A 15903-nucleotide genomic window follows, 5' to 3' on the forward strand; every position below is an offset into this window, starting at 1 on the left:
TTGAAGGTTACCACGTGAGAGAATTAAACTGGCCTAATACCATTGATAGTGTTTGTTTCCCAACTGATAATGAGCAGCTTTCAATAATAAAATCACCAATACCATTATAGATGCTGATTTCTGCAGAAAGTTGTCACCCAACTCTCAGAACTGCATCTCCTTTTTCTTCTCTTTACTGCTCATTTTATGTCCTTTACTACAGATGCAAGCATTTTGTGCAATGAGGTGACCCTTCCTATTCCTATTGCTGCCACTAGGACATCCTTAGTATTCCATTTTCAAGCCATCATCTTTATTTCTCAGTTTCCTAAATATCTTCCATCAGATGAGTTCAAACTGCAACTCCTGTTCTACCGCATTTTTATTATTATTACGCTTGAACACATAAATTCACATTCCCCTTCTTCTGCTGCATATTCTTCTACTTAGAGGTATTCATTTTATCCACTTCTGGATCTGGCCTCCTGAAAGAGATGCCCCCACTCATACAGCGAAAGCTAGGAAGAGACTGCTCAATTACCTCGTGTTCTCCCCTCAGTTCCTTCCTGCATCATCATCAGTATTCCTCGGACACTGACACCTGGCTTGCTTCATCACCTTCTCCCTCTCTCTTCTTTGGTAGATGCATTTCTCTGATTTTTTCCTTCACCTCTTTTTTGCTAATTTCCCCTCTCAGATTTTCTGTTTTGTGTGAAGCAAACCTGTTCCTCGGCTCTAGGTCTTCTCCAGTAGCTTGACTCTTCTGCCTTCTTCCAGCACCCAGATAGAAATATGTCTCACCCTCGTAACGTTCCTTTAGCACAGCATGTAACACTGAAATTACACATTTAGTTCTTCTCTTCCGTTATATCCCTCATACCCATGGTCATTTCCAGCTGTGTTTTTAGATTACAAGTCTCCTGCGTGCTCCACCAGAAAGCACTTTGTATCCACGTAACACCTATTACGTACCCTTGCCAGTAAAACATCCAGCCCGCGTTTTCTTTACACAGGTACTTGACTTGTCATTACAGTGAATCTTCTCCTTTACTCCCTTAGTCAGCTTCCACTTCTATTTATTTTTTCGTTCCCAATTACTTCAGGAAGTTCCCTATCTGTTTGCAAATTCCAACATCGTCTCTTCTGCTGACATCAAGGCATTTAAAAAAACCCACTTCCATAATGCCATTAAAATACACGGAAAGTAAGTGCATAAAAATAAAAACATGGGTTGAAAATTTAGATAATCTGACAGCATGATATTAGTCATTTAACTGCACCATGCACCTCGTAAATCAACACAAAAGCTATAGTTTAATAACTAAGTTGGGAAATTGCTGTTCAGGTGTACTACTCACAAAAACCACATAAAGTCTCAATTGAAGAATGTCAAAATGTAGTCTTGTTGTCTTTACAGTCTTCCTTGTTGTCTTTATGTGTGCGTGTATATATATATATATATATATTCAAATATATACACTCAGAACATTCATCAAAAATCTAGAAATCGTAGAGTCAGTGCTCTATAAACACAAAAATAAGGATACTTTGCTGTCAAGTGCTTACAGTGTAAAGCCAGGCCTCCTACCTCTCTGGAGTTTGAATGTTATCTAAGTCTTCTATGTCCAGTACCATCTGCTGGGATTCTTCCTTAGCTGCTTCCGTTTTTTCTTCAGCTAACTTTAAATAGGCTCGAACAACATCTTCCAAAGATTTGATGTTCACCTACGCCAAAGGCAGAACATGTGAAGTTATCTCCCCCCTGGACAGGCAGCAAATATTTATGATGTAAACGCTAAAAAAAAACAGGAACATCTAAAGAGCAGATTAATTCTGAGTCAAGCCTGATCAGTTACATTTAGATCACATCAGCTGACACAAACCAGGCTTGCTACAAACAACAAAGAAAGGATTCAGAAGCCCTACCTGCTGGCAGATGTTCTTGTACTGGTACAGCCCTTCCTTTGCCAGATGACTCTTGCGGAGATCCACACAGAGTTCCAGGTACTTCAGCATAATCGGCTCGTGGATTTTCTGCCATGTTCGGTGTTTCTTACTTTTCATAACATCATAGAGAACATCAAGGGCAGGCTGCTTTTTGCCAACCTCAAGGAATTCTGAAAGTAAAATCTAATTAGCAGAGGAGTCGCAAACTAGGAGATACATGCTATTATGATTAATACTGCAACCTTTTAGAATTTCATCAGCTCTAATCAAATTCCATTGATGGTTTGATTTACCTAGCTATACCAAAAAGTTGGCAGATGCAACTGCAGGGGCAGTTTTTCAACAGTGTAACTGCCAAACCAACACAGACCTCTCCATCAGCATGCAAGTTTTGGGGTGGCAGAGGTGTCTCTCCATCCATCAAGGCATGACTAGGCACTTCATACATATTAATAAAATACGTGCATCCAGTTTTAAAGCCAGTTTCATCATGAAGGACAACAAACACCCACCACGAGCCTCACAGTACAGATCCAACAGGATCTGTCAGCATCACAGCAGCTCCTGTCTATGGGGGCAGTGAGGCACTGAACAGGCTGCCCCATGAAGCTGCGGCTGCCCCAGCCCTGGAGGTGTGCAAGGCCAGGCTGGATGGGGCTTTGGGCAGCCTGGACTGGGGGCAGGGGTCTCTGTCATGGCAGGGGGGTGGAACTGGGTGGGCTTTGAGGTCCCCACCAACCCAAACCGCTCTGTGATTGTGTGATACACCGCATGTTCTGCTCCGTACAAAATAGAGCAAACCACCCACAAGCACATCATGTCGTGAAGCAGCACAGCCACCTACCAACACACACGCTGAACGCCTACATTAAAGGCATTCGCCACAAAAAGCAAGACAGAAGAATGCTGAGAATGGGAAACAAACAGGTTACAGATAGAGAGAGAGGAGGGAGGGAGGTGGAATGGGGGAGGAAATAAAGTTGCGTACAACTAAAAAGAAAGGTAAGCGTATTCTTAACGAGGAATGGAGTTCGCACTTTCCACAAAGTATTTTGGAAGTGCCTGCATTCCTCAAGAAACAGCGGCAGGATAGGAGAAAGTCGGAGCCTGCTGAAGGTGCTCAGGCACACAGATGAACTTCAAAGACCACGAGGAGCTTTTTGTACTGTCCTCGTCATACTCCACAAAAAAAAAATGAAAAAAACTGTAACAAATGTTTTAAATTTTAGAATGTCAGAACTGAAGTTAAACATGGCTAAATGCTGCATTTTGAAAACAGCAGTAATGTAATTTAAGGACCACACTATCAAGTGTTTGGGGCCTACTTTAAGTAAATAATGAGCTTGCGTAAGATGAGCAAGTTCCTTTAAAGAAAAAATACAGTCACATATAAAGATAAATAAGCCTGCAACGTGACAGCATTTGGCACTGTTTTAAACTCGCCAAGGGAGTTTTAATAAAGCTATCCTCCATCCTATGATGTAAACTGCTATTCTATCTCAGTGCTGCTTTTGAGGCAATTACTGCTGAGCTTTACTGGGTTTTATTTATGAAAATGAACCTGAAAGGCAAGTTGAATCTTGCAACAATGCCAGGCCCTTCCAAGCACCGCAGCTCGCAGTGGTCGATAACTAACTGGACAAAGCACAACATTAATTCATACTGGGCTGAAACTTTTAATTAACTCTGGCCAAGCAAGTTCTTGCCAGAACATCAAATAATTACGGCTAATTTAACAGACACTGTAGTAAAAGCACGCACAAAGGGAACCTGAAGAGTCAAACACAGCACTGTGTCTCCTTCTGTAAGGCACAGGGACGTGTAGGCTATGGAACGAAAGAATTGTAACAGACCAAATGTAAGAGCATTAACCCTGGAATAGCTGTCAATGACATTTTTTCTCATATTTTCTCATATTTCTACTTTATACCATTTGAAATGCAAAAAGGTATCTAAATCAGCAACAAGGCTGAGCCCCTGCAGGCCACAGAGACTTGACCCAGCTTGCCGTGTTTTCCATTCAGTCTACTGCGGCGTGGGATCATCAGCGCTTGTCTGGAAAACATTTCCTTCACTTCCACTCCTTGAAGCCCACTCCTTCAACTCATTCAGGTTTAACAGATGTGCAGCAGCACAAAAGATGTGAATTTAACACTGCTCTTCAGTACCAGGAAATCAGAAATGTAACAGCAGATTTAAAGGGCAATTTAAAGCCACTCCAACGCTGTGACTTCCTCGGCAAGCAGGAACCTTCCCTGCCCAGGAATTCTTTAGTTGAACGGATGGTTGCGTACTATTGTATACGCATTTTTTATAGTAAAAGGACTGCGAAAGCACAACTTTATTTTTGGAAGCACTGGATGTGATGTGCCTTTTTTTATATTTTTATCTTTGATGTTTGTAGGAATGGTTATACAATGAATTCTAGGAATCTTGAGATGTAATATTCAGTATTTAATGGTTTTTAAGATAGTCGCTGAATTACGTGTAATCCCTAGACTACCCTACACCCTACCGTACAACCTCTGTAATTTTTGGCTGTCTAGGCGTGCACCCTACAAGCAGCCCCGTACCAACGACGAGCCGAAATGCTTCTCCTAAGCGCTCAGAATAGGACGCTATATAAAAAAAGCGCCAACGCCGTGTATTTACCCGTGAAGGCGCCAGCCGATAAGCACGCTCAGCCCGGCTTTGTGCAGGGCCGAAGCACGAGGCAGGCGGCAGCGCCGTCCCCACAGCTCCCCTCATCCCGGCGGCGCACTCGAGGCCTCCTTGCCCTCCCCTTCCCTCCCCTCCCCGGGGCCGGAGGCGCCTCCCGAGCACGGAAAAGCCGGGCCGGAGCCGTGCCGGCCCCACAGGACCCAGGCCAGGCGGCTTCAGGAGCCCGGCCTCGGCTTCCCGGAGCCCCCCCGCTGCCCCCCGGCTCCTCACGGGGCCCGCCCGGCTGCTGGAGGAGGAGTGGGGGGGGCACCCACACGGCCGGGCCCCGCTCCACACCGAGGCCTCACCCGGCGCCATGCGGCCGGGCCCCGCCGCCTCCCCTCAGCGCCGCCAAACGGGGGCAGAGCGGGGCCCGGCGGGGACAGCGAGACCCGGCCGCGACCCCAGGGGAGCTGGGGGGGATCCAGAGGGAGCGGGGGGGGCCCGGCACTGACCGTTCGCCCGCTTCAGGGCGTTCTCGGGCCGCTGGAAGTACACCGGCATGATGGCGGCGGCCTCTCCTCACAGGGCGGCGGCGCGCTCCGGGCTCGGGCGGGCGGCACGCGGCGCCGGAAGGGGAGGGGCGGACAGGGGAGGGGAGGGGGGAGGCGCGCGGGGCCGCGCAAACGGGCGGGAGCGCGCACGGGGGTGGGGAGCGGCGTGGTGAAAAGGGGATGGATGGGTTGTGGGGGTGCCTGCCAGTCTTGGTTATTCTGTAATAAATGCTTGTTGTTAGGGTGGGTTTTCCAGGCTACCTGTGTATTTCCTCGCTGAGAAGCTGTCTTTTGACTTGGAAGTAACGCGAAAATACACAAATTGCACCCAAAAGTCCCACAATGTGTGTAACAAATAGGACAGCAATAATCAAATCTATGACTAATGGGATATTTTAGATTAGTTGATGTTCATGGATTAGTTTAAGGCATTGAGCATGCTGTGCTCTGTAGTCTTCAGAAGCACGCACCTCTGCAGAGGTCACTGATATCGACCCAACAGCAGCTGCTGCAAGCTTCATAACCATTATACACTACGTTTAAAATTTTACTTCTCATGTTGGCTTGCAAGCGTGGTTTATTGCTGAACAGAAAAACAAAACTTTCTTGCATTCACTAAATTAATATATCAGTCTGTCAGATGGGTGTCAGGCACCGCCTGGGTCGAGTGGCAACCTGCTGGCAGCTGAAGGCCACCAGTGCCGGTGCCACCGCAGCTGCTGCTTACCCTAAGGCTTCGCAGCCTGCTCCGCAGAGAGCCTGAACCCTAGCAGTGGGCTACCATTTGATTATTTCTATTTAATCGCAGTATTTGTTATTCAGAAACCCATTGCACTTTTTTAAATCTCTCCAAAGTTCCTGAAGGCCCTCAAGGCTTCACTCAGACAGTTTGACACCAGAAGGCCTAACAATCTAACTTCTCATGCCTTTTTAAACACACATACTTTAAGTTTGTGCCATTATTAACCCCCTGAAGCACTCTCTGTAGCCAGGCATGATTCCTGACAGACCTGGCCTCTGCCAGGCCTACACATTTTCTTCAGCAGCTTCCAACACTCCTGGAGTTATCCCAGGCATGTCAGAAGTCTGGCAAATTATCTTCCTAATGTGTTGCTGCTCTGCACTTTTAGTGATATTTGTGGCCTCCATATACAGCATTCAGGTTTACTTGTTAATCCAAGCTATGAAACAAGATGGTTCTGTTCCCAAATGAAGTTACTCAGGGTTATTCAGGGACAGCTGTTACGCTTTATGAAAATTCCCTGCCCTAATCAGTCTGTCTCTAGGCAGAAGCAAGCTTCTATTTGTTTTATTTAGCTTGGTAACTTGCGAGGCCGTTTTGTGCTCTGCTCAGCAGTAGGTGTTGGGTGCAACTTCTAAAGGTGAGTCTGTGGGCAACGCAGCCTCATTTTGCATCACGTTCAGCGTAAATTGCATCCTGTGCCTTACAAAGACACGGAAAAGAAAAGAAATATATTTAAGGAACCGAACATGGCAACGGCCAGGGCTAATTTTTGCCAGCAGCCGCTGGAAACGAGGCCGGGAAGCGGGTGCCGGGGCAGAGGCCCCTGAGGGGCGCACACGCAGCAAATGGCGGCCGGCGGGGCGCGGCGGGGCGGCCCCCGCTGCCCTCAGTACCCCCAGTCTGAGCCGTGCCGGGCTATGTGGCACCGAACCGAGCCATGCCGGGCCAGGAGCCCCCCGCAGCCCCCGGAGCCCCTCAGGCTCTGCCGGGGCGGAGCGTGGGGTGGAGGCGGCGGGCGGAAGGGCGCTGGGGCCGGAAGATGGCCGAGCCGGAGGCGCAGCTGCTGCTTGCCGTGGGGCTGATCGGTGAGGGCCGGGGCCGCGGGGGGAGAGGGGTTGGGGGAGGAGATTTGAGGCGAAAACCAAGAAACCTCGCGAATATGTCGTGTGTCGTGCCTTCCTGCTCTCCCGGGGGAGATTTATTAACATTTACCAAAAAAAAAACCACAGCTGCAGCACAAGTGGTGCTATGTAGTGTTTGAGCTGGTCATTGTGAGGTGGAATTGGAATCAGATTGCAGCAAAACCGGCCTGATTTACCACTCCATTTATTCCCTTGCTGCTGTTCGGCATGCTCACGGTGAACATCTTTCCACCACAGAGAAAGACACGAGTGGCGATGTGCTGTGGGTCTGGTGCTATCCGTCCGTGACAGCGGAGCTGCGGGATCTGTTGCTGCGGAAAAGCTGCCTCACGGACGAGAACAAACTGCTTCATACCTTCGTGTTCGGCCAGTACAAAAGGTCGTGGTTCTACATCACAACTGTGGAAGTTCAAGAATCGCCGGTCTTGAAAAAGGTAGGACCTGGCCCCTTTCCTTTCCAGCAGAGTCTAAGGAAGACTTTTGGGGAGCATCCTCTGGCATTTGTTTCTTTGGCTTTAAATGGCATTTTGCCATTATGTGCTGTGATAAAGGGAAGGGATTTGAGAATACATGTGTAACTTCTACCCAGATGCCTAACAGATCCCAGTGTTTTAGTTTTCACCATGATGTCTATCAGTTATGTTTGCAGGAAATGCATTGAGATACACAGAATCCAAACTGGGTAATGAGTATGAAAATGGAGACCCTATTTCACACCATTATGTCTACTTATTTTGCATTTCAAGTTCACTGTCTTTTTCTGATCAAAAAAGCTTTACAAAGGGCCTTTCATATGGTTCAAATCTTCTTCATATGGAAGCAAATGTTTTTTTTCCAAAGAGTTGAATTGCAGAGGCACTTTCATTGCCACTGCATTGATGACTGAAAGACCACATATCCATTTTTACCTTTTACTTTCCTGCCCTGTTATAACACTCATTAAGTTGTCTCTTCTGTTCATACATTTTTTGTATTTTATTGCATTGTTAAGCAGTAGAGCTACGTGGTAATTTTGCATACCCACAGAAGAATATTGCTTGCCTTTCCTTGCTCCAGGATCATATCTCCTTTGAATCTTTAAAGTGTAAAAATGTGTCCAGTTCTGTCTCAGTGACAGTAGGAGATGCTATTTAAGGAAGACATGTGAGCTTGGTCATAGTCTGCAGACTGTTAGCCTCACACTGTCCCAGCCGTCATTTAATTCAGGAAGTTAAAGAATATTTCTGTTTGTGTGCCTGTTGTCCTTGAATTGTTTCCAGTCTCTCTCTGAACATGTTGGTGCTGTCTGCCTGTACAGCCTCCTTTGACAATAAATTCTGGAAGTTGGTTACCCACTGTGGGGAAGAAAAATGATTTTTTCTCCTTTAAACTGATCTCGTGACATTAAAGGAAAGCAATGTGTATATACTGCATTAAGCAAAGGACGATATATACTAGATCTGACTCAATGGAAGTGAGTTGCATCAGAAATCCATTAGCCAGAATTTTTCTGCAGTTAGTAACTCAGACCTGCTGCAACTCACTTTCTTTGTATTGAAGCATCTGGTCTGGGTGCTGCAGTAAGTTCAGTAATGTAACAAGCACTGTCCTTATGGGGTTAGTAAAGAAGCTGTGTGTTTTTCTGTGTGTGTCTTGCCCAGGTGACCCACTTCTCCATTGTTCTGACAGCCAAAGACTTCAACCCGGAGAAATACGCAGCCTTCTCTAGGATACTCTGTAGGTCTGTATAAAAGCCTTCTTTGGGTGCTGTGTACACATTTTGATCTTACCAAGGCAAAAGATTAAATGTCATTCTGTTGTGTTTGCATTTTGTCTAACAATCTGTTGGAAATTCAGCCCTACATACTGAATCAGATTGTATAAACCCTAGATTTGTGATTGATTTGAGCTTGTTGTCATGAGCTCATAAGGGTTGGAAGAATGCTGTGTGCCCAGTGTGTTTTACCAACAGAGGCTTCTGACTATACACACAAACATGCTCATTTTCTTTGAAACTGTCTTTAAAAGGTAGAAATGTTTGGGAAGAGGTTGGTGCTGATACCAGAAATATTTAGACTAGATGTGTATCACTTTGGTATTGATTTATAAGCTAATGCTTCTTTCCAAGTCCAGGATGGATTCCTCTATCAAAAATGGCAAACAAGTTTCAAGTATGATGTAACTTTGTATCTGGCTAAAATGAAAAGCAGATAGTTGAGAGCTGAGTGCTTCCTGAAGTATGGGAACCTGTAAAATAGGCTGTGATCTCTCTCTGCTGTCTAGAAGATAGCTAAAAGTATGGTTGTTTTTAGTGAGTGTTAAAGGCATATGTTTCTTTCATCATTTCGCAAACAGTACAGAAGGATGCCTAATGGTACTTGAATAATAAGTGAAAAACTGTTCCCGTGGTCTGTGTGTATTAACAGGAGTTTCTGTAGTAGTTTTTTGTAAAGCAGTTACCTTCCAAGTCTGCAAAGAATTCTTAGTCTGGGCACCTGCTAACACCTTTGTGTTATAATGCTTCTGTTACGGTAAACATTCATTCCTTTGTACAATAGGATGCTCAAATAAAAATACAGGTTAGGTGTTCATTCTAAAAGATGAGTTTTGTGTGCATGTCTAAAGACTCCCATTTTAGTATTTAAAACCTCAACCAGGTGTCCAAAATAAGAGTGCTTGCCAAAGAGATTCTATTTGTGATACCTTTTATTTTTTTTTTCATGTGCCTGCTGGTCCTGGTTACAATCAAAAAAAAAAACAGACTCTTTCTTTTTACACAGAATCTACTTGAAGCATGGGAGTCCAGTTAAAATGATGGAGAGTTACATTGCAGTCCTTACAAAGGGGGTCTGCGAATCTACTTGAAGCATGGGAGTCCAGTTAAAATGATGGAGAGTTACATTGCAGTCCTTACAAAGGGGGTCTGCCAAAGTGAAGAAAATGGATCTTTCCTCAGCAAAGACTTTGATGCTCGGAAGGCTTACCTTGCTGGGTCCATTAAAGGTTAATATCAGAAGTCTCCGTTCTGATTTCTTTTGTACTATGTAAATTATAATCAATTTTTCATGTATTCTTCAAGTAAATAGCGTGTAATCTGTGTTGCTGTTAAGCTTCTTCTTCTTCAAAAAAAAAAATCAGCATGTTTATTTTCTATAAAATAATTTTCCCCTCTTTTTTTAGATATAGTATCTCAGTTTGGAATGGAAACAGTTATCTTATATACAGCACTGATGTTAAAGAAGAGAATTGTGGTATATCATCCTAGAATAGAAGCCATCCAGGAATTTACCAGGTAGAGCATGACTTTGTCAATCCCACCCTCCCTACCTACTCCCAAAAGTCCAACAAATCTTGAACCCTCATTGAATGAAGTGCCCATATTTTGTTGAAAAAAAAAACAAACAACTATTAAGTATCGTTACTGAAATCCTGCTAAGTCCCTCTTTTCAATTTAGCTGTTGTGCTACATCAACCGAGAGAAATTAACTGTAGCATGAGTGATGAATTCTTTCACTCATAGCAAAAATCTCTGTAGTTTGTGTGTACTCATGCTGAGTGAGACCTAAACATATTAATTCTTCCTTATAAATTGCATTTCATATTGTGAAACTTTAATTAGCACAGGTAAGAGTCTGCTGTGTGTAAAGTACTAGTTGTATTTCCCTAGGACTTTGCCTGCTTTAGTGTGGCATCGACAGGACTGGTCAATTCTTCATTCGTACGTACATCTAAATGAAGAGGAAGTGGAAGCCTTAAAAGCCTGTACAGGTAGTGATGATTTATTAATCAAAACACAATCAAAATGGAATTTCATTTTTAATTGTTCAGATGTCTTCCACCAGTGCTCTTTGTGGCACAAGTGGTTATTTTGCTATTAGTGCTATTGTGCCAAGTCAAACCACATAATTTTGTTTAGAAAAAGCCAATAATAAATATGTTAGAAGATAACTATTTAATCTGGTGTTTCTGGGTGGATCCTCATCAGTCTAACTGCAGGTGTAAAGAAACTTTGGAACTTTTTTGATGTCTTGATCAGAGAGAATAAAAACATTGGTGTTATACAGAAGCAACTCACTTTAGATAAGCTGTTTGTTTCCAGACTTTTACACGCAGCTGGTACTTCATTTTTAGGACTTTTTTTTTTCTTTTTTCTTTTTTTTTTTTCATTTCCTAACTCTAAAGTTCCAAATTTCTATTCTGACTGCTGCCAGTGTAGTCTCTGGCTCCTAATCACCTGTAGACTTTACATTCAAGGCAATTTTGGAAGTTGATTTTTAAGCTCCTCAGAAGTAAAGAGTTCTGTTGGAAATGTTAATTGAATGACTAACAGTAACAAGAGAGTAACCTTTTGGATCCAATGAGTCAGACACTCTTTGAACAGACTTTAGGAATGTGATTCTTAACAAAAGCAGTATCTTGCTTTTGTTTTTATGAAGATTTTACTCTTGTCTGATAATCCTCTCAAAATTCTGCTTTCCAGGTTACATTGCTGGATTTACAGATTCTGAAGTGAACAGCCGACCAGACCTCTACGATGTGTACGTGAATTTGGCAGACAGTGAGATCACCATTTCCCCTCTTGTAAAAGGTTGGTTGCTTTTCATGTTTCGGATCTGGGGGCTGTTTGTTTCAGAGTTGGCAGTAACTGCTGAACCTTGCTGCAGGTTGGTCCTTTTTCCATCCTGGTTCTGAAAAGGCAATATGGAAGCTTCCGTCTTCCTGTTTTACTGAGACCTGGGAGGACTGGTGAAACTTGGAATTGGGAAAGACGTGCTACCAATGAATGCACTGTTGAGATTTTGGAACATTCATGGTCAACAATTAGGTGGGAGAGACATTCAGCTGAGGGTTACTGGATTCAGAGATACCACAGGAATCTTTAGAAGAACATTGCATGAAATACTTGGAGACTGCTTAGGGCTGCCTTAGAGGTAGATCACCGGCCTGTGACAGCACGGCTGCTGCTCTGTCAGGTTACTGACAGATACCAAATGGCAGTCATAGAGAGGACGCTTTGTTTTGGCTTGCTATTCATATACATTTCTAGATAACGTGGGAGTGGTCATTTTACATGAATCTATGTATTTTCTTACTCAGAGGCAATGACAATGGGAAAACTTCACAAAGAAATCGGACAACTAATTGTTCAGTCTGCAGAAGATCCAGATAAATCAGACAGCCAAGTCATTAAGGTGAATTTAATTTTTATTTTTACTTTTAAATCTCTCTGAATTACTTCTATCAGCTAAAATCTCACATGGGTGGGGGGAGCAGGAAGAAGATTATCATTGGAGCCGAGTCGATGTATTATACTCTCTACCTTTTTACAAATGAGCATTTTTATTCTTCATATGGTTCTAAGGGTGACCTATTTGATTTGTATTATCTCTTGGGTAACCACATTGCTGAAGAGACTTCAGAATTTGCACTGAATAGAAGAATTCTGCTAAAATTGATTTCCCAATTGTTTTCTACAGAGCATGCATTTTGCTCGATCCTTTGTCAATAGTACTGTCAGTACCTTTGGAAAAAGTCCCACTGAGATATGGATTCTCCACTATAAAAGACTGATCTATTTATGTTTTTAAGGACGATGCTTTTTTCACTTCCTCTTCCATCAAATAGATCATTACGTGTTTCACAACAAACAGCTGAGTCAGAAAAGCTCGGTTTAGCCAGTGAGAGAGGCCTGTGGAGTAGCTGTGTTCAGTCAGATGCAACTTTCTTCAGCATTGCCCAAGAGTAGACTGAAGAGCTGTTGCTAACTTGCCATAAAACGTATGGGGTTTTTGTTCAAAATTAACCATTTACTTCCCATTTTCTTTTTGTTTCTTATTGTTTTGTTTGTTTGTTTATATTGTTTTAATGCGTGTTAAAATGATGTAATACCTAATGCCATATTCATGGTTGCTTGTTTCTTTGTTCTTCAAGGATATTTCTCTGAAGACAAAAGAAATCTTGGCTACTTTAGCTTCCCTCACTGAAGTTTCTGATGGCAATGAAAAACCAACCCTTAACTCTGAGGCCCTGAAACAAAAGCGATTTCCACCAGCTACAGAAAACTTCCTTTTTCATTTAGCAGCTGCTGAACAAATGCTTAAAATCTGATTTTGATGCACTTTGGTGTTGTGGACCAGTTCAAAAATACTGTCTTTGCCATACAAATAGGAACACCCAATTTTTGTATGGGAAAATGTAAGGTGTAAAGTGAATGCCATACTTACCATGTATTAATGCAGAATATCGGAGCTTGACCTGGAACATACAGAGGCGTATTTAGGAACGTTCCTGGTGTCACTATCTTTCCCCAGCCGTAACTTTGTACATAAGGCTCTCGTATTTCGTATGACAGTGTGGGTGTGTCTACATGTAGCATGGGCACGTGTGTCCAGGCTGTGCCAGGCGTTGTTATAGTGGCCGTTTGTCGTGCAGGGTCCAGAAGTCGGACAGCTCTCTTTTTACTCTGCCCTGCCCTCCTCGTGTCTGGAACACAGGCTGCAGCATGTCTGCTGCAAAGCCAACACATTTTGGATGTGCTAGTCTACAGGGATACACTGAACACCTTGTTGGTCTGAGTGCTCACTCTGGGCTTCCAGGTACGTCGGGTGGTCAGATACTGCTCTTCTGGACTGTCTGAGACCTGGAAATCCCAAATAAATGGAAAAGTTCTCTTCTTTCTACTTGAATGTGTCTAGGTGTAAAAAAGGATGTCTGGGAACAATCTGACATGGTAGCCTTACAATATAGAGGAAGAGGTATTTTAAAGCTCGTGTCAGAGTTAAGCACCTCTTGGACTCTTGCCTTATAAGTTCCCCTTTCACTCCGTCCCATGCCTCTGCCAGAGGAAAAAGAGGACAGGATTAGTATATTTAAATCAGGGCTTCCTAGGAGGTCATAGACAAGTGCTGCTTCACAGCTGGAGTCAGTTAACAAGCTGTTGGGGCTCTCATCTGAGAAGATATCTGGCCTTTAGCTCCCGACCCATGTGATAGAAAATGAGATTAGTTAAAGCCTAATGGAGCAGAAATGTCCAAATGGCTGGTTCCACAGATGGGGCACCAGCTTCTTACACTGCTGGAGCTGTAGCACGGGTGCTGTCTGATGGTGCTTGGTGTAGGCTACATGGAGGTGGGAACGTTTGAAGTAACAGTGAAAACTAGGATGGTTTGTAGAAAATTAAAACATTCCTACTTGTTTGGTTGCATAGCTGTAACTCAAGAGATTTTTTCTTTCATTGAGCGGCCTGAAACTAACCGCTTTGTAATCTTCTGAGAACAATTTAGATTCTCTGTAGGGAAACACTCTGAGCCAAGCAATCTGCATTTCTTCAGAAATGTTCACAAAAATCAGTCAGTTCTGCCATAGCACTTTGTTATAAGAAAAAATAACCTTTTTTCCTGGCCTTTGTACAGAGAGGCTTTAGCGTGTGGTTTTACATAGAGATTTTATACTTATGATTAAAACTTTAGTAATCAATATTTATATTGTTAAATAATTGGCTGTTTGCTATTCTGAAATTGTTGGAGCTCATCAGTGTGCAAGCAGTAGCAGTCTGAAAAAGGGCTGTCCTTTTGCTATGTGTCATCCGGTGAGAATATCTATTTTACAATGTGGACAAGGAATGTGGCACCCATCTGTGAAATGGCTAGCTCTTACAGCCAGTAAACCAACCTGCCTCAGAATAATCCCCTATTTTCAGGGTTGTAAAATCCACTTTAAACATATACTCTGCAGTTTCAGTTCTGTACACAGAAGAATGTTTTTGTTTTCTTTGAGAAAAATTCTGCAATTGCCATCATTTGCCTATAAGTGCATTTTTTTTCTGTATTTGGCCATTAATGTGGTGTGGAATTATTTTGGGGGTGTACAGGAGGGATTGTTTTTCCCATTAATGGGAAATTCTTCAGTACTGCTGCTTCTGTTTGGGGATTTTCTAACATTTGGAATAGCAGAACAGCAAATTGTGCGGAAAATTGTGTTCAGGATTTACCTTGAAGCCTACCAAAACTGAAGTCTGTCCCCCAGAAAAACCTGACCATGCTTTCTATCAGCTGTCTTATTGTCACCTTGTAACTGTGAAGAAATGCAATGGTTTCTTTTTAACAAAAAGCCTTCAGGTGTATGTCATTAGGTAGTATGGGTATGAGAGACAACCACAAAAAGCAGAGAAGCCCAGATACAAAGTAAATACTGAATGATGCTTTTTTTGCTTTCTGTTTTCTTAAAAGTGGAGGAGCCTCAGTGCTAGATCTTGTGTTCTAACATTCGTGTGACACAAATGAACTGTAATTTTGCACTTAAGGAACTCGACTCATAGCATGCTTATGCCTATTAAAAAGAATCCTGAACAGCCTACCCTGTAATTCATGTAAATTTATTCCTGAGTAGTTGTGACGATTGAGTCACAAGCCTTAGCTCACAGTTTTGCAATAATGGGATTTTGAATTAAGCTAGAGCTTGATCTTTATGTTGAAAAAATACTGCTGCTACCAGTTCAAACAGTTTTGTCATCAGTGCTGATTGTCTTGTCAATACTGTAAAAGAAGTATTGGCCTCCCTCACTCCCTCAGCTTCAGTAGATTGAAAGGATTGTCCTAATGCTCTCATATTTTCTCAATGACTGTTTCCTCTCAAAAACATCCTAGAATAAAACAAAAATCTGGAAGGTCAGGACAGAGAAAAGCTTCAGCTTATTTCTCATTCCCCTTCCCTGGGATGCCCTCAAGCTGAGCCTTTGTTGTTGGTTTTGCAAAATCAAGGAACATCCTTTCTTCCTCCTAAAAGCAAAGACTGTGTAAAATCAAGTTTTCATTCCTACCTTCTCACCTTGCTGCCTTTCTTTTCTTGGACATATATGAAACGATGCGTGAAGGTTCCTGTTGACGTGCTAAGAGACATGCCTCCGAAAGGCCTGCGG

At 43.1% G+C, this 15903-nt stretch overlaps 2 protein-coding genes across 2 annotated transcripts in view; one reads left to right on the forward strand and one right to left on the reverse strand.

Annotated features, from left to right (window-relative positions):
* Positions 1–5236, reverse strand: part of EIF3A (eukaryotic translation initiation factor 3 subunit A) — a 32980-nt gene extending 27744 nt beyond the window's left edge. Inside the window, exons 1-3 of the mRNA XM_068688978.1 lie at positions 5082–5236; positions 1906–2096; positions 1568–1704 (exon numbers count right to left, since the gene is read on the reverse strand). Of these exons, the coding sequence (XP_068545079.1) occupies positions 1568–1704; positions 1906–2096; positions 5082–5130 (377 nt within the window). The 5' untranslated portion in view covers positions 5131–5236. The remainder of the gene's footprint in view (positions 1–1567; positions 1705–1905; positions 2097–5081) is intronic.
* Positions 5237–6790: 1554 nt separating this feature from the next.
* On the forward strand, positions 6791–15341 carry DENND10 (DENN domain containing 10). Its single transcript, XM_068688987.1, has 9 exons — positions 6791–6950; positions 7245–7441; positions 8648–8726; positions 9840–9989; positions 10167–10278; positions 10654–10754; positions 11467–11574; positions 12084–12178; positions 12918–15341. Exons 1-9 carry the CDS (start codon positions 6803–6805, stop codon positions 13092–13094), a joined length of 1167 nt encoding a protein of 388 aa, XP_068545088.1. The 5' UTR covers positions 6791–6802; the 3' UTR covers positions 13095–15341.
* Positions 15342–15903: the final 562 nt, after the last annotated feature.

Source organism: Anas acuta, chromosome 7, assembly GCF_963932015.1.
Source record: "Anas acuta chromosome 7, bAnaAcu1.1, whole genome shotgun sequence".
NCBI classification, from domain to species: Eukaryota; Metazoa; Chordata; class Aves; order Anseriformes; family Anatidae; genus Anas; species Anas acuta.